We start from the raw sequence: 23,964 nt of genomic DNA, 5'->3' as shown, positions 1-23,964 counted from the left end.
GAACTTTTACGAGAAAAATATTATTAAAAATGTGTTTTTAAAAAATGGAATTCTTCCATGGATTTTTTTTTTTTTTTTTTGAAAATAATTTAATTTTTGCAAAAAAGTTTACTATTTATAAAAATAATTATAATTCTTACATAGAATGTTATTATTTTTATTTATGAAAATAATTGAATTCTTGCGAAGAATTTTATTAAAATTTTCGAAATTAATAAACAAAAATAATTAATTTGAAAAATAAATTAATAATTGAATTTTTTTAAAGTTTGAATCTGAAATTATTTAAAAATTCATATTTGAAACTAAAAAATGTTGTAATTTGCACAATAATAATAAATTGAACATCAGGTTCCGCGCTAGCGCTCGTAACATTTGCTAGTAAAATAAATAAAATTTTAATAAAAATGTAAAGAGGAGAAAAAAAATAATATACGGATGTAACCAACAGATGTAAAATTGATAATTAATAAGATAACTGTTGAAATTAGAAAACAAGATGAGAATTATAATAGGCAATAAAAAAAAATGAAAGAAAAGAATAAAAAAAAAATTTCTTTATAATGAAAAATTTTTTTTTTCTAGCGCTCCTTTTATTATAAAATCTTTTTTCTTCAATATTATAAGTAGATATAAAATTCTTAGCAAAAAAAAAAAGAAACTATAAATATAATTTTGAGTTGAAAGTATAAAAAAAAAATCTTAAGAGCGTTTTTTTTCATTTTGGCTCTCGCTAAGTTGCCATTCGTTATAAGTTTATGATCTTTTTTCCGATATGAAATGAGATAAGTACAAAACCAGCAGAGAGAAAGTCACATTTTATTGCGCTAAAATTGCATTTCTATTTTCTAAATATTGCTCTTTTTCTTTTCCTCAACGAAAGGCAGAAACATTTTTTGTAAGAAAAAAAAATATTATTATTATTATTATTAATAATAATATTATTATTATTTTCTTATGAATATTATGTATAAAAATGAGTGCAATTTTGTTGATCATTTATCATTATGTATAATTTATAATAATAATAAAAAATTATTATTACAATTATTTATATTATTACTAAGTACTACCATTATCATATATTATTATTGTTATTTAACTATAATTCCTATCTTCAATAATAAAATAATTTCAAAACCTAAAATTGTTAATCAATAATTTGAATTTGAATAAAAAAATAAATATAATAAAAGATATTAATTTCCATATATATATATTGATCAATTTATTGAATTATCTTTATTAACTGCGGGACCAATGTTAAATAAATAAATAAATAAATAAATAAATAAATTAACTGTCATTATATTCTTTCATTATATTAATAGTATCGGTATACATTAAATTTTTTTGAATAAAATTGTTACCGAAATAAAATTGGAGAATGGTCTCTCAGGGGACAAGTTTTTATATTTATATTCATAACATATATTTATATATATATATATATATATATATATATATATATATATATATATATATATATATATATATATATGTACTTTATATATGTACGTGTATATCAAATTTCATGGGCGTGAAAAATTCGTTGATCGTTTATGGTTACTTCATATCACCGTTGTAGATATAAAACTATATGTACATATATAGTCAGTCCATCAAAATTCAGTGCTTCAATAGTATAGAGAACATATATTTTTATAATGTGGCTCTTAAAAAAAATTGTTATTCTAAATTTTATGGGAATAATATTTGCATTAAAACAACGTGACTGTAAGCCAAATACAATTCAAGGGGAAGAACAAAAATTGAAAAATTATTTATTTTTAAATTACGATTCATCGAATCCACCGTGCGCGAATAAAACGACTGTTGATTTTTTAATTTATCCGAAGTCTATTACTTTTGTGAGTTTATTGCTGTACTATTATTATTATTAATATTACTATTATATTATAGCATCACTACTACTATTTTTTGGGTTTTTTTAATTACTATTACTATTATTATTTTTTACTATTTCTATTACTATTATTTTTTACTATCGCTATTACCATTATTATTTCTATTAATATTATTTTTTACTATCACTACTACAATTACTATTTTTATTAATACTATTTTTTACTATCACTACTACGATTATTATTTCTATTAATATTATTTTTTACTATTACTACTACGATTACTATTTCTATTACTATTATTTTTTACTATTTCTGTTACTATTATTTTTTACTATAAATGTTACTATTACTATTATTTTTTACTATAACTGTTACTATTATTAACTGTTACTATTACTATTATTTTCTACTACTACTATTATTATTTTTATTATTTTTTACTATTACTACCTCGATTACTATTTCTATTAATACTATTTTTTACTATCACTACTACGATTACTATTTCTATTAATATTATTTTTTACTATTGCTACTACGATTACCATTACTATCACTATTATTTTTTACTAATATTATTATTATTTTTAGTATTTTTTACTACTACTATTATTGCTGCTATTATTTTTTACTCCTACTATTACCACTACTATTCTCTCTAAATTTGAATTAGTAAAAATGTTTACCATTTTAAATTAGTTACTGACTTTTTGCTTTTGAATTATTAAATTTTACTAATAAATTAATAGAAATAAAAAACTAAAAACAATTTTTCATTAAATTTTAAATTAATTTATAAATCAATTTAATTAATATTAAAAGGTAAAGTCCCGTATACTTTGAAATATAAATTAATAAATAAGTAAATAAGTAAATAAATAAATATAATTAATTTAGTCAATATAATTCAATTAGTGTGAATAGTAATTAGAAATTATTAAATAAAATTCTCATTAAAATTATTTCCAATAATTTTTTTTTTTTGTCCATTTATAGAATGAACATTCAAATACACTTGACATTAACTGTATCTCCATTTCAGTGAGTATATTAAAATAAATTCTTTTGTTTTTATTTTCTATTATAATATGTATAACATTTTTTAAAAAAATATACATTTTTTTTGAAATAATAATATTGTTTTATTAAATTTATATTTAAACTCTTATATTATAAAAAGAATTGGAATGATGATCGTCTCATGTGGGACGAAGAGAAGTTCAATTTGATTGATGATAGTTTGCAAATTGATGACACTGAAATTTGGATACCGGATATTTCGGTGCACACATCGTGAGTTTTTAATAAAAAATTTTTTATTTCTAAAATAAAAATATTAAATTTTATATTGCTAGTGTGTAATCTATAATATATTTATTAATCAAATTTATTTCATATATTTTTTATTATAATATACTCTCTAAATTTGAATCAGCGAAAAGTCGCTGATTCACCAGCCCAGAGTATGCAGCTGATGAAACAGCGTATATACGCTGGAAAATCAGTGCATATACGCTGTTTCATCAGTGTATATACGCTATTTCATCAGCTGCATACTCTGGGCTGGTGAATCAGCGACTTTTCGCTGATTCAAATTTAGAGAGTAGGCTGAATAAAAAAAAAATAATTATATGTGTAAGTGTAATAATAAAAAGGCCAAAAAGTTTTTTATTAATAAAAGGTCCTATTAATAGGATTATTATTATTAATAATAATTATTATTACTCAAACTATAAAATTATTTGATGATTATTAACAAGAAGCATAATTATGATAATGTTTATTATATAATTACCATTATCATAATTATCCTATTTTTTGTTGCTATTATTATTATTATTATTATTATATTTTTTTATTTTATTTTTTATTTTTATTATTATTTGTACTATTATTATATATATATTTATTTATATTATTTTTTATTTTAATTATATTTGTACTGCTGTTATATATTTTTTATTTTATTTTTGAGTTTTATTACTACTTGTATACACGGAGAAAATTTATTCCTGAAATTTTACTGAATTTAGTTCGGTAAAACTGGGATGAAGTGTCAAAACAGTAATTTTTCAAGAACTAGGCTGTAAAAGAAATTGCATTGAAAAATAATGTAAAAATCATAAAGCTCACGATACATGTATTAGCGCTTCAGTTACAGTTCGGTAAAACGTAAGCCAAGTGCTCGCTACATTCATATTTATTGAATAGTTCGGTAAAACGTAAGATAAAGTCCTCGATAAAACTGACGAGTTGCAATTTATTGAATAGTTCGGTAAAACGTAAGATAAAGTCTTCGGTGAAACTGACGAGTTGCAATTTATTGAATAGTTCGGTAAAACGTAAGATAAAGTCTTCGGTGAAACTGACGAGTTGCAATTTACTGAAAGTTCGGTAAAACTTGAAGAACAAAAATAAAAAATAATGTTACTTCAGTAGATCTATATTAATACTGCCGTAACTCTCAATTTACCTACTTTAATCACTACCTAAACCCCCTACAATTGTTTACGAACAAATACTAATTGATACACCTGCCTACAGTACATTCTAAACGCATACACTAATACACACATCGCACGCTTTACATTAATGCTTCAGAAAGTTTCAACTGTCCTTATATATTAATCTCAATTTTATTTCACCGCTTGTGAGAAAGATTCAAATTAATAAACTATCGTTGTACAAAATTAAAAATTATTTATATTAATGAATCATTTCTAACTATATTCAAGGTCAATTTATGAAATATTTTTAAATTATGTTTTTATTATTATAAAGAAAAATGTTTAAATTTGTATTTAATGGAATAAAACAATAATTTATGAAAATCCTTATTATTTTCAAATTTTTGTGTTTAAAATTAAAAATATACATATTAAAAGTGCAAGTTGGAAATTATTAAATTAATTAATAGAAAATTAATCTTTCTGAAATATTAAATAATAATTGTGAGGTATTAAAAAGCGAAAAGGAAATAAGCAAGTAAGCAAATAAGGCATTAAGTAAGCAAGAAGGAAATAAGCAAGTAAGAAAGTAAGCAAATAAGAAAGTAAGTAATCAAGAAGGAAATAAGCAAGTAAGAAAAGTAAGCAAGGAGGAAATAAGCAAGTAAGCAAAGTAAGCAAGAAGGAAATAAGAAAGTAAGCAAGTAAGCATATAAGGAAGTAAGTAAGCAGAAAGGAAACAAGCAAGTAAGCAAGAAGGAAATTAGGAAGTAAGCAAATAAGTAGGTAAGCAAGTAAGCAAATTAAGCAAGTAAGTATGCAAATAAGAAAGTAAGCTAGTAAGCAAGCAAGTTATTTCCTTTTTGCTTACTTGCTTACCTACTTATTTACTTACTTACATACTTACTTATATGTTTAATTGCTTACTTATTTATTTCCTTTTTGCTTACTTACTTATGTTTATTTGCTTACTTACTTACTATTATTCATATTGAATTAAAATGAATAAATTATATGTTAAAAAAATAAGTATGTTATTGCCATTTTATATTTTCTTTTTACTTGATTTAAAAGCATTTATTACATATTTGGCAATTAATAAGTGTTTAAAATAATTAATTAATTGAATTTTAATTTAAATAATAATAAAATGATTATTAATTAAGTCTAAATAAGTTGGAAAAATCAACTATTAGTGTGAAAGTCTTTCATTTGACTGCGGGACACTTGAAATAAAGTATTTCAATCCAGAAAACTAAAACTTTAGGCAAGTCAAGGAAGTTTTACCGAACTATTCTTGAAAACTAACACTTTAGGCAAGTCAAGAAAGTTTTACCGAACTATTCCTGAAACGTTAGTGCCCATCAAGGAGGTATTTATTTAATTTACATTAAACGTTCAGTTTCAATTTTTTTTCAACTTTTACAGTACTAGTTCTTAAGAAATAAAGATATCACATTAGATTTTAAATATTGTTACCGAAAAAATAATATAAAAATTATTAAAAATTACGATTATGCTACTATATCCCAAGTTTATTGAAAAATTCGGTAAAATGTAAGGAACAAATTTTCTCCGTGTATACTATTATTATATATTTTTAATTTTTGATTTTAATTATTATTTGTACCTACTGTTATTATATATGCTTTTATTTTATTTTTGATTTTTATTATTATTATTTGTACTATTATAAAATATTTTTTTATTTTTATTATTATTTGTCTTATTATTATTTTTCTTTCAAATTTTTTGCAATTTGTATTATTATTGTTATTATTATTATTATGATTACTGTCGTCTTTAGCGGAGATTTGAGCGTGGAGCAAACGCCTTCTACGACATATTGCATATTATTTCACACTGGAATAATTTGGTGCAAGTCCTCAGTGGTTTATACTGTTATGTGTTACACTGATTATACAGCATGGCCATTTGATATTCAATACTGTGACGTACAACTCGGTTCGTGGGCACATGACAGCACTGTTCTCAATCTGACAGTTAAAGGGACAAATTGGGTACAAATGAAATTCTTCTTTTAAGCAAAATAATTTTAATTACATTTTTCTTAATTTTCCCTCTCCTTCTACTTGACTCAAACTGATAGATACATTTTACTCTTTTATTAGTAACATTACAATCTTTTTATTATTATTATTATTATTATTATTATATTATATGTTATTAACATCAAACAAGAAAAAATAATTTATTTTATAACACGAAGGAAAATATTCACCTGGAACAGGTACAAATTTGATTATAGATTAGTCAAATTTTTAGTTGTTTCAGTTAAAACTTTCCCTACTTTAGGGAAACTTATCGCTGTTCCAGGTAAATTTATTTTTCCGAGCAATAAAAATACTAATAATAATAATAAAATAAAAAATATTTATTTACTTAGTTTATTATTATTTATTTATTATTATTATTATTTATCTATAATTATTATTAAAATACCAAATTAAATATAATTTTAATTCTAATTGTAAAGATATTGTAGTTATTGTATTTAAAGTTATTTTGTACTTATTTTTATTTTATTTTGTTTGCTTTTTTATTTACATTTGATATAAAAAAAGCTTTTTTCATTTATTTATGAACTCTTAGCTTTTTCCCATATCTATGATATACATGTATATATTATTTTTTTACTTCCTTCGTTACGAGATATAACACACATTTCTTTTTATTCTTTGCATTTTACAGATGTGGGGATATTATACTCAAAATCCACAATGGGATGTGGTCTACAATAAAACTGGAATAACAGATACAAAAAATAAATATGACTGGGAAAAAAAGTCCTACATTCTCTGGATTCAAATGGGACTGAAAAGACGTAGTGATATTATGAAAGTTTTTTACATTACACCTGCCATTGGTAGGTTTTTTTTTGCGGGGCAAAGAAAAAAAAATTAAATTCTTTTCTCTCCTCGTTAACATTTAATATAAGAGATAAAAATTTCTTTCGATTTAAAAATTAAATTTTTTTTGGGAAAATGATTTAAATTATTAAAAACAAATTTTTTTTGTCAGTTATAGTTTTTTGAGAAAAAATAATTTCTGGATTAAAAAGTAATTTTTTTGGGTTAAAAAAATCATTTTTTTTGCAACGAAATTATTTTTCGTTAATTATTTTTTGTTAATAAATTATATTTTGGCAATTAGTTTTTGTAATTAACAAAAAAAAATTTAACAAGAGAATACTTTTGTTAAGAAATTATTTTTTGTTAATTATTCTTTTATGTTAAAAAATTATTTTTTGTCAATTTTTTCCTTTTGTAAAAAAATTTTTTGGTTAAAAAGTAATTTTTTTTGTGTTAAAAAATTACTTTTTTGATACAAAATTATTTTTCGTTAATTATTTTTTCGAGAAAAAATAATTTCTCGTCTAAAAAGTAATTTGCTTGTTAAGAAATAAATTTTTTCCTACAAAATTAGTTTTGGTTTGGTAAAATAATTTTTTTGTTGAAAAATTATTTCTGGGTTAAAAAGTATTTTTTTTGTGCAAAAATAATGTTTTTGGTACAAAATAATTTTCCTTTAATAATATTCTTTTGTTAAAAAATTATTTCTGGGTTAAAAAGTAATTTGTTTGTGTTGAAAAATAATTTTTTTGATACAAAATTATTTTTCGTTAATTATTTATTTGAGAGAAAATAATTTCTTGTCTAATAAGTAAGTTGTTTGTTAAAAAATAATTTTTTTGCTATAAAATTATGTTTTATCAAATAATTTTTTTGTTGAAAAATAATTTCTGGGTTAAAAAGTAATTTTTTTGAGCAAAAATAATATTTTTCGTATAAAATAATTTTCCTTTAATAATATTCTTTTGTGAAAAATTATTTCTGGGTTAAAAAGTAATTTGTTTTTGTTAACAAATAATTTTTTTGATACAAAATTATTTTTCGTTAATTATTTTTTTGAGAGAAAATAATTTCTTGTCTAAAAAGTAAGTTGTTTGTTAAAAAATAATTTTTTTGCTACAAAATAATGTTTTATCAAATAATTTTTTTGTTGAAAAATAATTTCTGGGTTAAAAAGTAATTTTTTTGAGCAAAAATAATATTTTTGGTATAAAATAATTTTCCTTTAATAATATTCTTTTGTGAAAAAATTATTTCTGGGTTAAAAAGAAATTTGTTTGTGTTAAAAAATAATTTTTTTGATACAAAATTATTTTTCGTTAATTATTTTTTCGAGAAAAAATAATTTCTCGTCTAAAAAGTAATTTGCTTGTTAAGAAATAATTTTTTTCCTACAGAATTTTTTTTGTTAATTTTTTTTCTTAAAATTATTTTCTACCATTTTTTTAAAAATTATTATTTAGCAATTGTTTTTCTTTTTGATAAAAAATTATTTTTCTGCTAGAAAAAATAAGTTTCGTGTAAAAAAATATTTTTTTTTGCGATTTTTTCTTCTTTTTTTTAGAAAATATATTTTTTTTACAGTTTTAATGGTGTTGACCCTTACGTCTTTATGGCTCGAGAGCACATCCACTGAGAGATTAATATTCGTGTGTATTAATTTTATTTGCCATCTTCTTTGCATTCAAGATCTTCAATGGAAGTTGCCATCAAACGGACAAGCTGCTCCACTTATTCGTAAGTGTCCAATTTACTCTCATCACTTAATGTCGCATATTTTTTTGGTCTACTTTTTGTTCTATTTTCTACTTTTATTAAATTGTTTTTTCACCTTTTTTTAATAAATTCAATTTTGAAATGCGATTATAAATGAAAATAAATTTTTTTAAAAATATTCATTAAATTATTAAGTAACATTTCGAAAGTAAAATTTATTTATTTTTTTAAATAATAAGATGTTTATTTATTTTTGTTTTATTTATAAAATAATATTTAAAATTTATTTAAGTTGAAATTTTGAATAAATTTTTTTTCATTAAAAAAGGCGTAAAAAAATTACAATAATTATTGTCACTTTTAATTAGCATAAAAAAGCGTAAAATTTATAAATTTATAGTATAAATATTTAAATATTATTTAAAACTATATAAATTTTTATTAATTATTTTTGATTAATATAATTTATAATTTATAATGAAAATAATTTTTCAGTGTTATATTACGAACATTCCTTATTATTGGCGGCATTTACGATTATATTGACGGTGATTCTTGGCCAATTAGAAAGATCGAATACAAAAGCACCGCAATTTTTAATATCAATAACAAACGATATTTTAAATAGTAAATTTGGTAAATATTTTTATATTAATTTATTGGATCCAAAATGTTATATGGGATTGAGAAATATTGACGACGATCAAATTTTGATTGGTCAAAATAAAAAGGATAATTCCTGGAAATATATTACAATTTTAATCAGTTGGCTAACATTTTTGATAATTTTCGTAATTTATTTTATACTATTAGTAATTTACTTGCCTCGCGATTCAGTGGAATTGAATGTTGATCATTTTGAAACGCGTCTGAGAAAATTATCAAAAGTTGACAATATTATCGCTGACTAACAATTTTTTTTTCAATAATTAATTGCAAATTTATAAATTTTTTTCAAATTATAAATATGTAAATTTTATAAATTATAAATTTTTAAGTTTTATATGTAAATTATAAATTTATAAAGAAAAATTTCGTATCGTGAAAAATTCTGGGAAAATTCAAATAAATTTTTCAGTTTTATAAATTATAAATTTGTAAATTTTATAATTATGATCTATTCGAATAAATAGTTTTTTATCGTTATTAAAAAAGAAAAAGCTTTCTATTATTTAAAAAATTTTTTTTCGCTTAATGTTTTTAATGAATTTTACTACCAAAAATAATTCCAACAAAAAATAATTGAAATACGGTAAGAATAATATTAAAAAATTAAAGTGAGTATAAATATTAAAGAGTTTAAATAATTCAATAGATCGAAAAATTTTGTGTAATATAAAATGTTTTATATTTCTATCTTCATATAAAAAAAAGAATTTTAATAAAATGACGTGAATACAATTTTGTTCAGGATTATTTAAAAAAATATTAGTTTAAAACTGCACTTATATCTTTTTATATAAATTTATTTCTTTTCGTATGTCACATTTTTTTATTTATTTGTAAAATATTATTTTCATTCTCTTGTTTTATGATAACTTTTATTTCGATAATGCGTAGATAATAATGATAATACCTACTACTTATCATAATTTTCATAAAAGTAGGGGACAAAAATTCCCATCTGTTAAATATATATATGTATACACGAATCTCTCGATATAAACTGTTCGTATCAATTTTTTTTTATTTTTTCTTCATTTTTCTATTTTTGGATGCTTTTTCCTTTTTTTTTTTTGTATTTCCTCCTCTTTAATATTGACACACGAGTGGATGAGAAAATAAGAGTTCATGCATTTTCCAGACACGTATTTTTATATAACATCTTACGAGTAATTTGATGTACATTTATACTTGAAAGAAAAAAAATTGAATTAGAAACAATAAAGTTAATTCGAGAGAATATTTTTAATTTAATTATTAAAGAAAAGTTGCTTCGAAAGTTAAAACTTATTAATTATTTAGTACAAAAAATTACTAAAGAAATTTTTTTATTATTATATTTGTTTATTTTTGATTTTTATATAAAAATTATATTTTTGTCTCGATAATGAAAGAAAATATATTAACAAAGACAAAATATAAAAATGAAAAAAATTTAATTATTATTATTTTTTTTCTTCTTTTCATATTTACGTTTTTGTCTCGATACTAAAAAAATATATTTTAATAAAGGCAAAATATCAAAAGGAAAAATAAATATATAAAGGGAAAAATTTGTGAAAAAATTTATTTAGTATTATTTATTTATTTCTGCTTTATAAAAATTACGCTTTTGTCTCGATATTGAAAGAAAATATATAGACAAAGACAAAAAAAAATAAAAAGAAAAATATTATTTATTATTATGTTTTTTCTACTTTATAAAAATTACCTTTTTGTCTCGATACTGAAAGACAAAATATAAACAATAAAATAAATATACAATAGAAAAAAAATACAAAAATGAATGAAATAAATATAAAAATAAATTTTCGTGAATGTGGGAAAATTAAAATAATAAAAATAAAAATTAATATAAAATAAAATATATTAATAGACTCACAATTAAGTAGTTTTGTTAATAAATAAAAATAAGTAAATAAATATTTATTAGTTTCGAAAAATTGAAATAGTGATAATTACTACGTCAAAAAATTTTTTCTTTCATTTAAAATATATTCTTTTTTATTTTCAGCAGAACTAATAGAAAAACAAGTAATTTCTTCTTACTTCCATGTAAATTCTCTTTTAATGCAGTAAAAGATTTCCTCTTTATTCATAAAAAAGAACGTTAACAAAGCAAATGAACCCTTTTTAAAACTTTTGATTTTTTTTCTGAAGAAAAAGGACGTTTATTAATTCAGAGAAATATGTATTTATATTTTAAAAGGATGACTTCAAAAGAAATTTCTATATTTTTCATCAAAAACTTCAACTTTATGAAACTGACATTTACTATATTTGATGTACAAATAATTGCAGAATGTAAGAGAAAAAATTTTCATTTAATTGTAAATGACGTATAAAAAAAAATTCGTAGACAGTGTAAAATGTTGAATATAGAGAAAAAAAAAAATTTGTCTCACTTTTTTTTTGACATAAAAATGTCTGACTGAAATCGAGTTTTATACTACTGTTATGGGAAAAATTCAGTCTGATCAAAGATTTTTTTTTTCTTCTAGAATAAAATTAATGGAAAATAATTATTTTCTATTTTTATTTAATAATTAATTGATTTAGTTTTTGTCTGATCGATAATGATTTTTACTACTGAAATTCAAACATAGGATATTGATAGAATGTCTGAGTAAAATTTACTTGCACTACTGACGAGAAAAATCGGTTTTATTCAATTTTACATCTAAATTTTCTAAATTTAGTTTTTCTAAACTTTTGTCTGACTGATTATTGACCTTTACTACTGAAAATCAGAAAAGGTTTTTAAAGTCTGGGTGGAATTTACTTTTAGTACTTGAATTCAAAAATCAGTCTAAATGTAAATTTTTTTTCTTTTTATTCGTTTTTCAATTAATTTCTGTCTGACTGATTATTGACCTTTACTACTGAAAATCAGACAAGATTTTTAAAATATGTGTCTGGCTTAAATTTATTTTTAACATTTCCTCTACATTTATTCATTTGGAAATATTTGTTTGACTGATTATTGACCTTTACTACTGAATATCAGACAAAAGTTTTGCCAAAAGTCTGGCTTAAAATTACTTTTCCCACTGATGAGAAAATTTATAAAAATGTTTTTCTTCATTTTCTTCATATGAAAATGTTTGTCTGACTGAAATTTACCTCGACTACTGAAATTCGATTGAGGAAAATTTATTTTTTCTGTAAATTGTAAGAATAAAATTCAGTCATAAAAATTTTTTTTTCACAAAAAAGAAAAAAATATGTAGTACCTAACTAGAATTATTTATATTAAGCAAAAACAAAACTGTCTGAAACCTTTTGAATTATCTATTTTTGTTTATTAATAAATTTAATTAATTTAATTATTTTCAAAAAGTTAATTATTGCCTTTTTGAAATTAATTTAATTATTTTCAAAAATTTAATTATTCCCATTTTGAAATTAATTTAATTATTTTTCAAAAATTTAATTATTTTCTGTTTGAAATTAATTTAATTATTTTCAAAAAGTTAATTCTTTCTCTTTCTGTCATTAATTTAATTATTTTTCAAAAATTTAATTAATTTTGCACAAATTAATTTAATTATTTTCAAGAATAATTTCATTATATATCGAAATTAATTTAATTTATTAAAACTCTACTAGAATTTAACCGAAAAATGACAAGTCTGACTTAAATCGACTTCTTCTACTTTCGTCAAACTTTCTTTCCTCACAGAATTTTTTTTTTTAACAATACTTAAAAAAAAACCAACTATTATCTCAGTCTCAGCTAACATTGACTTGTACTACTGATTTTTTCAAAAATAAATTTTCCAAAGTAAAAAAAAATCCTAATTTTCATTCCTAAGGGAAAAGGAATTTAAACTACCTTAATTTTTTAAGAAAAGAAAAATACTCCTTTTGTGCGGGAGAAATAATAAATAAAATAATTCATTTATTTAAGAATTTCATTAATTTTCTGTTTAATTAATTAATAAATCTAAGAACGTATACGTACAGCCATTTGCATTGAATTACCATTTGAGAATAATTGTACAGATTAGGTCTAGTGGGAAATCCATTTCACTTGAGTTTAATAAACTAATTATTTAGCTCCAATCAGCAACCATTAATTACAAAACCAGATGCATTGTATTGTTCTATAATAAGAGTAAAACAATGTCTGGATTCTATAATAACATTCATTTGCCTAATGCATATTTAATTTTTCAAAAGTTCTGTATTCTGAATATGACAATAATAATAACAATAATAACTAAGAAAATTAATTTATTAATAATAATTAATATAATGATACTATTATTTATACTACAACTGCTACTAGTAATTGTAATATTATAATAATATTTTTTAGTAGTACTACTACTGCTACCACTACTAGTAAAAATAATAATAATAGTATTAGAACTACTACTACTAGTAATGACTATATACTACTAGTAGTATTAGAACTACTACTGCTAGTAATGACTATATACTACTAGTAGTATTAGAACTACTACTACTAGTAATGACTATATACTACTAGTAGTATTAGAACTACTACTACTAGTAATGACTATATACTACTAGTAGTAATGACTATATACTACTAGTAGTATTAGAACTACTACTACTAGTAATGACTATATACTACTAGTAGTATTAGAACTACTACTACTACTACTACTGATAATAATAATACTATTAGTGTTACATTAGTGTTACTATTAGTGTTGCTATTAGTGTTACTACTACTGTTACTACTAGTAATAATAATAAGATAAGTACTACTAATGCCACTACTACTACTAGTAATAATATATTAATAATACCATAAGTACTAGTAGTGCTAATAATGATATAATAATACTTGTATTACTATTACTATTATACCAGTAGTAATAATAATACTATTAGTACTACTACTGCTACTACTACTATTACTAGTAGTGTTAATAATACTATTAGTATTTCTACTTCTGATACTACTATTCATAATAAAAATAATATAATAATAATAATATTAGTAGTATTACTACTACTATTAATAATAATGATATAATAATAATAATAATACTATTGTCACTACAACTGCTGATACTACTACTAAAAATACTGTTACTATTGCTATTATTACTACTAATAATAAATGCAGAAACTAAGTAAAATTTATTTAAAATACAAATATTGATTAATAAAGTTTAATTGTTTTATAAAAAATTATTTTGTCAATTTTAGAAATTTTCGTATAATCACTTCGATTATAATTTAGAACTTATTTTGCGGAAGTATTTTATTGTAAATTTAAAAAAGTGAAGTAAAAATAAATTTTAGTATTTTAATATTTTAATTGTCAATATTTTAATTTTTAATATTTTAGTTTTTAATATTTTAATTGTCAATATTTTCATTCTTAATATTTTAGTTTTCAATATTTTAGTTTTTAATATTTAAGTATTTTAATATTTTAAATGTTTAATTTTTATACTCTTTTGTATTTTAACATTTTATAATATATTTAAAAGCACAAATATTAAATAATAGTGAATTAATATTATACTTTTTTAATCTGAAAAAAAGTGACTGAAAAAAGAAAGAGAATTTTTTCTTCTCCCTTTCACAAAAAAAGCTTTTATAATATAAAATATGTAATTTTATACACAACAACAAACCTGGGAATAAGTTTATCCTCGAGCATACTTGGTAGATCATCGGTATCTTCAGTGAGTGCAGCAAAAAAATCCTGAAACTTGTCAGGAAAATTACTAGACGGACAGGTGCTTGAATTTGAAGAAACCTCAGTTGATATTGTTGTCTCGGATGTTTCGGTACCGTTATCATGGTACTTTTGTTCTGTGGACATTGCCATAGGCACTAATAGTTTCACTTATTCTTATCTTTCTGCTCATGAATTAAACTTTTGCGTTGAACGTCAACCAAAAAAAAAAGAACAAGTTTTTTTTTTATTTAAAACACCATTATTGCCCCATGGCGTCACATTTCCACCCTATTTTTTTTTTGTTTCACGATAACAAACTGATTTTAACTTTTTTTTTTGGAGAGAAAAAAGAAAATAAACCATTATTATGCATATTTTTTTTTTTTGATAAAGAGAATAAAGGGAGTTTTTTTTATCTTTTCGCAAATTTTTTTGTATCAGGAGAGAGATAATTTTTTTTTTAATTAAAATGTAAAAAGTTTAAAATAAAAAACATGATTTTATACTTAATTTTTTTTAATCTAATAAAATATTAATTTGAAAAAAATAATATTCGATTTTTAATGTTTTCCAAAGTTTGAATTTTTTTGTTGCTCGACTGTTAAATTGTTTAAGTAATTTATAATTTTTCAAATTTTTCGAATTTTCGAAAAATAATATTCGATTTTTAATGTTTTTCAAAGTTTGGATTTTTTGTTGTTAGACTTAAATTGTTAACAAATTTGTAATTTTTCAATTTTTAGGATTTTTTTATTTTTTTTTTTTTATTAATTATTTCCAATTATTACTTCTTTTTCCATATTTTTTCTATTTTCCAATTATTCATTGCTAATATTATTTGCTATTGTTATTTGTTATTTTATTTATTGTTTGGTATTTTATTTATTCTTTACTATAATTATTTGTAATTTTATTTATTGTTTGATATTTTATTCTTTGCTATTTTATTTATTGTTTTATATTTTATTTAATAATTAATTTAATATTTATTACTTGCTATTATTTATTGCTATTTTATTTATTGTTTGAATTTTATTTTATTCTTCATAATTATTATTTGCTGTTGTATTTACTTTTTGCTATTATTATTTGTTATTTTTTTTCATCGTTGGATATTTCTTTGCTATTTTATTTATTGTTTGATATTCGATTTATATTTGCTATTATTATTTACTATTTTTTTTTATTTATTAATATTTGCCTAGAAGAAAAATTGCATTTATTTTTTCTATATTTATACATCAAAAAAATTTTCGTTTTAATAACAAATTTCGTGAAATCAAATAGAGAATATTTCATGGTTTCCAGGAGTAGAGGATGTCACTAATGAAGATTTAAAATTCAAATTTTGTAACAAGTTTCCTCGCTTGCCAAAGAAACAAGGACAGTCGAGATATAATTTACTTTTAATTTGTGCATTAATAATTCAGTAGTTTTAAGTCCTATAAAAGTACCTATGAGACACTCAACAACTTATTTTTAATATGCAACACTTTACAAAGACAATATTAGACAGAAATAATAATTATCATAATTTCCATGAGAAGATTTCATTTTTCTCCTGCTTCTAATGCAATTTATATTTCATTTCAAGGAAATTAATTAACAACATTTTTATTTTTACATTTTATATATAAATAAATAGGAGAAAATATTATTTCACTGGTGTTATTTTGTTCTCTCGGATTTATATTAATTATTATTATGGTAATTAAAAAATAATAAGTAATTAAGTGCTAATAGCAAAATTTTTGTAAATTTTCATTATTATTATTAGATATTATTATTATTTTAAAATTATTATAATTATAATTATTATTTTACTAGTATTATTATTATTATAGTCAATTATATTAAAAAAAGAATTTACTTCTGTTTCCTAAATTAAAATATAAATAAGATTTTGTTGATTAATAAATTACATTATATGGAAAACGAGAAAGGAAATTAATTAACAAAAAAACGACTAATTAATGAAATGTTTCAGAAATAAAGAAAACAATTTTTAATAATGTCACGTTTTCTACAAAATTGTAATTGATAAATTACTGAATAAATCCAATGAAAATTAATTGAGAAATTTTAATTTTACAATTTTAATGAAATTCTCTGCGCTTTTATGTACAAAATATTTGTCTCTTTAATTATTAATAATTATCGAAATACTATTTTACAATAACACAATCGCAAATGAATGAAATTTATTTCCATTTGTCAACTAATCTAATTTTCATATAAAAATTAATTTAAAAATTTCGATTCGATAATTATTCTCTTCTGATACGTTTTAAAATAAAAATCGCCAAAAAAAAAGTCTGTCAAATTATGTGCAAAACATTTAGAAATTAAAAAATTTGCATAATAATAAATATTTCTTAAATTGTCACAAATTGGAATAAAATAAATAAATAAAATTTTTCCACTTTTATTTTTCAAAAATCCAATGCGCTTGATTATTAGAAAATTCTAATTTTGCCAGAGAAAATCATTTTTTGAAATACGTTTTTATTTTTCTATTTAAAATTTTAAACAATATTAATTTATTAATTAATTTTTTAATTAAATATTAATTTAACTCTATTGCACTGTTATCTTTTGTTTCTCATTCGAATGTAAAATTGTATTAATAGACGATTCTACCGATAGAAAACTCTTTTTTTATTAATTTCAAGAAAAAACACTTTAATTTTATTGGTAAAATTTATTTATGAGAAAAAAGTTATATTTTTATGTTTAATAGAAAAAAAGACGATGAGAAAATGAAAATACAAACACTTCGAAGAAATTTTGATAGTGTCGCGAATACATAAAGGTATTTCGACAGGTGTATACCCTCTGGCAGACTGAAGCACGCGCGGGTGTTACACTTGGTTTTCTAGATACCAGAAGCTTGATTATTCCGCGCACGCGTAACTCACCCCTTTTAAAAACACAACTGAATGAGTTATAAATAATATTGTATATATAAAAGTGTGAAATAATAGACGAAAAAATAAGAATACAAATAATATAATAATAAATTATTATTTTTTAAAATAATTTAACATAAATTTTTTTTCTACAATTTTTTTAAGTAGTATATGCTGCTTTTAGTCAGACCAATATTTTACAAAAATATAATAATAATAGTCTTTTTAATAACAATAAATAATAATTATTTCTTTTCTGCAATTTTTTAAGTTGTATAAGCGTCATTTAGTCAGACAAATATTGCACAAAAGATAGTAATAATTTTTTAAATAATAATTAATAATATTAATTTTTATTTTCTGGAATTCTTTAAGTAGTATAAGCGGCTTTTAGACAGACAACTGCTACACAAAAAATAGTAATAATTTTTTTTTAATAACAATTAATAAGATTAATTATTTTTTATCTGTAATTTTTTAAGTAGTATAATCGGCTTTCAGTCAGACAGATAATGTAGTAAAAAGTACAATTAAACAGCGAAAGGGTTTGCAAATATTTTTCTATAACTAAAAGCCGATTATAGGAATTAAAAAATTGGAGGTATTTTAAAATTCTAGTCTAACGAAGCACAACGTTTACTACTGATGCAAAAAGTGAAAAGAATGATTTTAAATACTTGTCTGACGAAAAAACCGTTTCTACTACTTCAAAAATGTTTGGAATTCAACAAAAGTTCACATTGACAAACGCAAACGTTTACCACTGGCAAGGAAATAAAAAAAAATTTTTTTTCGTTATAAAAATATGCAGTCTGACTGTGACTGACATTTACTACTCAGCTCGCTACTAAGAAATGATGGTTGGAATATGTTTTGTCTGATAATTATTGATTTATTTTACTTGCATCTCGACTTGCATTGAGTATATTCTGGACAATAATTTTGTGAAATATTCGTCTCACTAAAATCTGTTCGTACTACTTAAAAATTTTAAGGACTTTGAAAAAATTCTGTTTAACGAATAAGAGAAATTTTTACTACTTACATGAAAATAGGAAAAAAATGTTTAATTTTCCTTAAAATTTTTCTTTTTTGTAACGTCTGACTTCAACTGACATTTACTACTGAAATTCGAAAATGATACCTATTTATTCAATTTGATAGAAAATTGTTTTTCCTAGTAATTATTTATTTTCTACTACCATATTGAGTGTTGAGAATAATTTGTAAAATGTCTGACAAAAAGTCGCTTATACTACTTAAAAAATTGTATACGAATTTGAAAAATTCTGAAGAAATGTAATTTTTTTACTGGTACGAAATAATAATTTAAACAATTGAAATAAAAATAAAACAGATTTAAGGAAAAATATTCAGTCTGACTCTGATGGTCATTTACTACTAAGGTTTCATATTTAAAAAATGTTTTGTCTGATAATTATTGATCTTTTCTACTTCCATTCAGTGTAGACAATAATTTTTCGAAAAATTCGTCTGACTAAAAGTAGTTTATACTACTTGAAAAATTTCAGAAAATAAAAAAATTAATGTCTGACGCAATTTTAACTTTTACTACTGATACAAAAATTGGTAAAAAAAATCAAAATTTGGGGAAATTTCAGTCTGACTGAAATTTACATTTACTACTTAGAATCCAAATTTTCAAAATTGTGATATTTTAAATAATTTAATTAATTGTCTGATAATTGTTGATCTTTTCTTCTTCTATTCAGGGTAGACAATAATTTTTTAAATATTCGTCTGACTAAAAACTGTTAATACTACTTAAAAATTGTCAGGAATTCAAAAAAAAAAAATCACCGACTGACGAAACAATAACTTTTTCTACTCATATTAATGAAAAAAAATTTTTTTTCCATTCTGACTGTAAAAAATCCAGTCTGACTGTGACTGACATATACTACTAAGATTTAATAGTTGAAAAATATTATGTCTGACAATTATTGATTTTTTCTACTAAGTGTAACTTCTCTATTAAATTTAGACAATAGCTGGTAAAATATTTGTCTGACTAAAATCTGTTTATACTACTTAAAAAATACCAAAAATTAAAAAAAATCACCGTCTGACAAAATATAAACTTTTACTACTGGAAAAAATTTTTGTATCAAAATATTCACTCTGATTGTTAAATTCTCTTAATATTTATCGATTTTTAAAAGAAAGGCAAATAAAAATATTTATTTTTTGGATAAAATTCCATTATCCTACAATAACAATAGAAATTCGATTTTACAGGAGTGATTTTTATTTTTATTTTTATTTTTTTTTGTCATGCTTCTAAAATGAGTTAGCAATAATTCCCCTTTGTGGAACGTTAAATCCAATTATTTTCTCTTAAGCATCGTTTTGATATGTGTACAAACAAAGACAACATATACATATATATATATATATATATATATATATATATATATATATATATATATATATATATATATATATAAAGAAGAGTGGTTTTTTTTTCATCTCAATTTCTCTAATTTTCAAATTACTGAATTATACTCAGTGAAATCTCAATTTACAAAATCCTATATGAAACTCTATTTTAAAGCGGTTTGTATTGAGCGAATCGATATTCAACACGAAGCGAAGCAATTTTTTATGTTTTTTTTTTTTTTATTTTTGTACTTTTTTTCTAAAACAGTTAGCCGAAGCGAAACGAATTCTATTATTCAATAAGGATTTATAGAACCTGCGATAAATAATTTGCCTTTTATAAATTCCATCGATCCAAAATTTAATTAGATTAATGTTAAAATATTTTGTTCACATATAATTATTTGTTCTAGTAAATATTTTTTTTGTAACAAACAATTTTTCTAATGAAAGACTTTTTTAACAATAATTTTTCTGATAAAAAGAATTTTTTCTAACAATAATTTTTTAATTAAAGCACATTTTTCAACAATAATTTTTTTTAATTAAAACAATTTTTTCTAATAATAATTTTTTTTAATCAAAACAACTTTTTCTAACAATAATTTTTTTAATCAAAACAATTGTTTCTAACAATAATTTTTTTAATCAAAACAATTGTTTCGAACAATAATTTATTTAATCAAAACAATTTTTTTTAATAAAGCAATATTATTGTCTAATTACAATTATTTTTTAATGAAAATTTTTCGATTCAAACATTTGTTTTAACAATAATTTTTCTAATTATACATATTTTTTTTAACAAAAATTTGTTCTAATCAATAGAAAACAATTTTTTTTTTATAAAAATGTTTTTAATAAAAATAATCATTTTTACCAAAAATTTTTCTAATCGAAACAATTTTTTCTGATGACAAATTTTTCTAATAATAATTCTTGTAATGACGATTTTTTCTAACGAAAATTTTTCTAATTAACAATTTTTCAAACAAAATTTTCTCCAGACAAAATTTTTCTAATAACAAATTTTTTCTTACGAAAATTTTTCTAACAGCAATTTTTGTTATGAAAACAATTTTTTCTGACCAAAATATTTATAATCAAAATAATTTTGTTTTGAACAAAAATTTTCCTACTCAACAATTTTTTTCTTAATAAAAAGTTTTCTGATAACAAATTTTTCCTAACGAAAATTTATTTAAACAAAACAATTTTTTTTTAATAAAGAAATTGTCTTATTGCAATTATTTTTTAATGATAATTTTTCGATTCAAACATTTGTTTTAACAATAATTTTTCTAATTACAAATTTTTTTTAATCGAAAATTTTTCTAATGAAGAATTTTTCTGACAACAATTTTTTTCAATGAAAACAATTTTTTCTAACAAAAATGTTTATGATCAAAACAGTTTTATTTTACAGAAATTTTTCTACTTAACAATTTTTTTCTTAATAAAAAGTTTTCTAACAAACATTTTTCTAATTACAATTTTTTTTTAACGAACATTTTTTTAATAAAAAATTTCTGGTTAACGAATTATTTTTCTAATCAAAAATTTGATTTTTTCGAATGAAAAATAAAATAATTTTTAATTTTATCGCTTATTGTTTTACATTTGACTAATATTATAGTTTTCACTACTGAAAATATTAAAAAATTATTTATGAGAATCTGAGTGACTAGAAATGACTTTTACTACTGTCATGAAAATTGACTAAAATAGAGAAAATAAAGAAAATAAAGAAAATAAAGAAAATAAAGAAAATAAAGAAAATAAAGTAAATAAAGATAATAAAAAAAATAAAAAATAAAGAAAATAATGAAAATAAGGAAAATAAAAGAATAAAGAAAATAAATAAATTAATAATTAGGAAACTAATTTTTAACAACTTTGGAAAAATAAATAAATGTATTATTCTCTCTTTTTCATATTGTTCGGTTCTATTTCATTGATCACGATTTTTTTTCCGCATTGCATATAGAATAAGAAAAGTTTTCAAATAAAATTTCACAGAAAAGTAATTTTCTGCCTCATTCGCAGTGAAGAGAGAAAGAAATATGAACAGTGCATATAGTATAGTATTTCAATCAATAAGAGATCGACTTTCTCACTAGTAAAACAAAATCACAAATTTCTAATTATCTTTCAATTATATATTTCCTATTTCGTTAAAATTGCTCTACTACAAAAATTCCTTTCATTTCCTAGATATATACGTATTGCAAGAAAAAAAATTCTTTTTGTTAGTTATTTCACCTTTTAGTATTTTATAAACAAAATTTTTATCAAGCATTTTATATTATATTTTACTCAGTTATTATTCTAAAGGATATCAAATTGAGTCAAAAAAACCATTTGAAAACTTTGCTTTGCAACACTTTTGATTCGTTTTTTGTCTTTATTTGATATCCTTAGAAATATTGTGTTATTATAAATTTATTATTTTTGCGATTTGATTTTACGATTATAAATTCGACGCAGTGGTGTTAATAATAAGTAAATAAATGGCTCTAAAATACTTATTACAGAGCCTCCCAAACATAGGGAAATCAGACCTCCCAAATTTGCTGAAAATTAAATATTTTTATTAGATAATAATAATAATAATAATAATAATAATAATAATAATAATAATAATAATAATAATAATAATAATAATAATATTTTTATTTAGTATTCGTGTATAATTATGTATAATAATTATATTTTTATATTTATTTCTTATTAAATTAAATTAAAAAATTATAAAGGAAAAAACAGTTATGAAAAAAAGAAAAATTATAAACAAGAAAATAAATAAAAAATTAAGCCAATAGGCAACAAAAATGTAAAAACCATCTTATATTTAATTTCAGTTTTTACTGGAATAAAAAAGTAGTTTTTTCTGCTTCGAATTAAAAAAATAAAAAATAGAAAAGTTAAATAAAAATAAATAAATAGATATTAGTTTTAATTAATCAAATGAGAATTGTGCCATCAAATAAATATTATCTTGCATATACGATAATTAGCAGTATTGGCAATTATAATTAATACTGATATTGACGTATTTCTATAATTTAAAAATAATATTTACCTTTTTCAATTAAACAAAGAAAATTAAATTAGTTTTTTCAATTTTACAAAATATTATTATTAATGCGAAATTTTACCAATAAGATTATCCCATGTCATAAATGTATTCAGTTCATATTTCATGTAGCCGCTATTTAGAAAAAAAATTCCCACATTTGACGTGTTTGTATTATTTTTCGCTGCTCCATAAATTCTGTATATAAATGAAAAAGAAATTTTTTTTTTTAAATTTAATATAGAAACGAAAAAGAATTTTACTATTAAAGTATAAATATTGTATTTATACCCAGTTTCAAAATATTTTATTTATTAGTTTATTTTTTTTTTTGTTTTTAG

The 23,964-nt window shown here is 20.8% G+C and overlaps 2 protein-coding genes across 5 annotated transcripts in view; one reads left to right on the top strand and one right to left on the bottom strand.

Annotated features, from left to right (window-relative positions):
• The window catches only part of LOC122506018, a 60,677-nt gene extending 42,602 nt beyond the window's left edge, over nt 1–18,075 (bottom strand). Inside the window, exons 1-2 of one of the 4 annotated variants that reach the window (XM_043617979.1) lie at nt 18,012–18,075; nt 15,192–15,565 (exon numbers count right to left, since the gene is read on the bottom strand). In XM_043617979.1, coding sequence (XP_043473914.1) covers nt 15,192–15,388 — 197 coding nt within the window. In that variant the 5' untranslated portion in view covers nt 15,389–15,565; nt 18,012–18,075. Of the gene's footprint in view, nt 1–15,191; nt 15,566–18,007 lie in introns of all 4 variants that reach the window. The other 3 variants (XM_043617980.1, XM_043617978.1, XM_043617977.1) reach the window with 3 other exon arrangements.
• On the top strand, nt 1,630–9,855 carry LOC122506020 (neuronal acetylcholine receptor subunit non-alpha-3-like). The gene is made up of 7 exons (XM_043617981.1): nt 1,630–1,871; nt 2,868–2,912; nt 3,052–3,164; nt 6,126–6,339; nt 7,031–7,205; nt 8,776–8,928; nt 9,403–9,855. The coding sequence occupies exons 1-7, from the start codon at nt 1,668–1,670 to the stop codon at nt 9,816–9,818; spliced, it is 1,320 nt and encodes a 439-aa protein (XP_043473916.1). The 5' UTR covers nt 1,630–1,667; the 3' UTR covers nt 9,819–9,855.
• Nucleotides 18,076–23,964: the final 5,889 nt, after the last annotated feature.

The sequence above is a fragment of the Leptopilina heterotoma genome, unplaced genomic scaffold (genome assembly GCF_015476425.1).
Source record: "Leptopilina heterotoma isolate Lh14 unplaced genomic scaffold, ASM1547642v1 Lhet_39, whole genome shotgun sequence".
Taxonomy (NCBI): domain Eukaryota; kingdom Metazoa; phylum Arthropoda; class Insecta; order Hymenoptera; family Figitidae; genus Leptopilina; species Leptopilina heterotoma.
Note: the sequence above shows the minus strand (reverse complement) of the source record. Positions and strands in the feature narration are given on the sequence as shown.

Coding starts and splice junctions, on each gene's coding strand:
- LOC122506020 (XM_043617981.1), top strand. CDS start 1,668: ATGTGGCTCTTAAAAAAAATTGTTATTCTAAATTTTATGGGAATAATA. Junction 1,872..2,867: donor ATCCGAAGTCTATTACTTTT/GTGAGTTTATTG, acceptor GTCCATTTATAG/AATGAACATTCAAATACACT. Junction 7,206..8,775: donor TTACATTACACCTGCCATTG/GTAGGTTTTTTT, acceptor TTTTTTTTACAG/TTTTAATGGTGTTGACCCTT.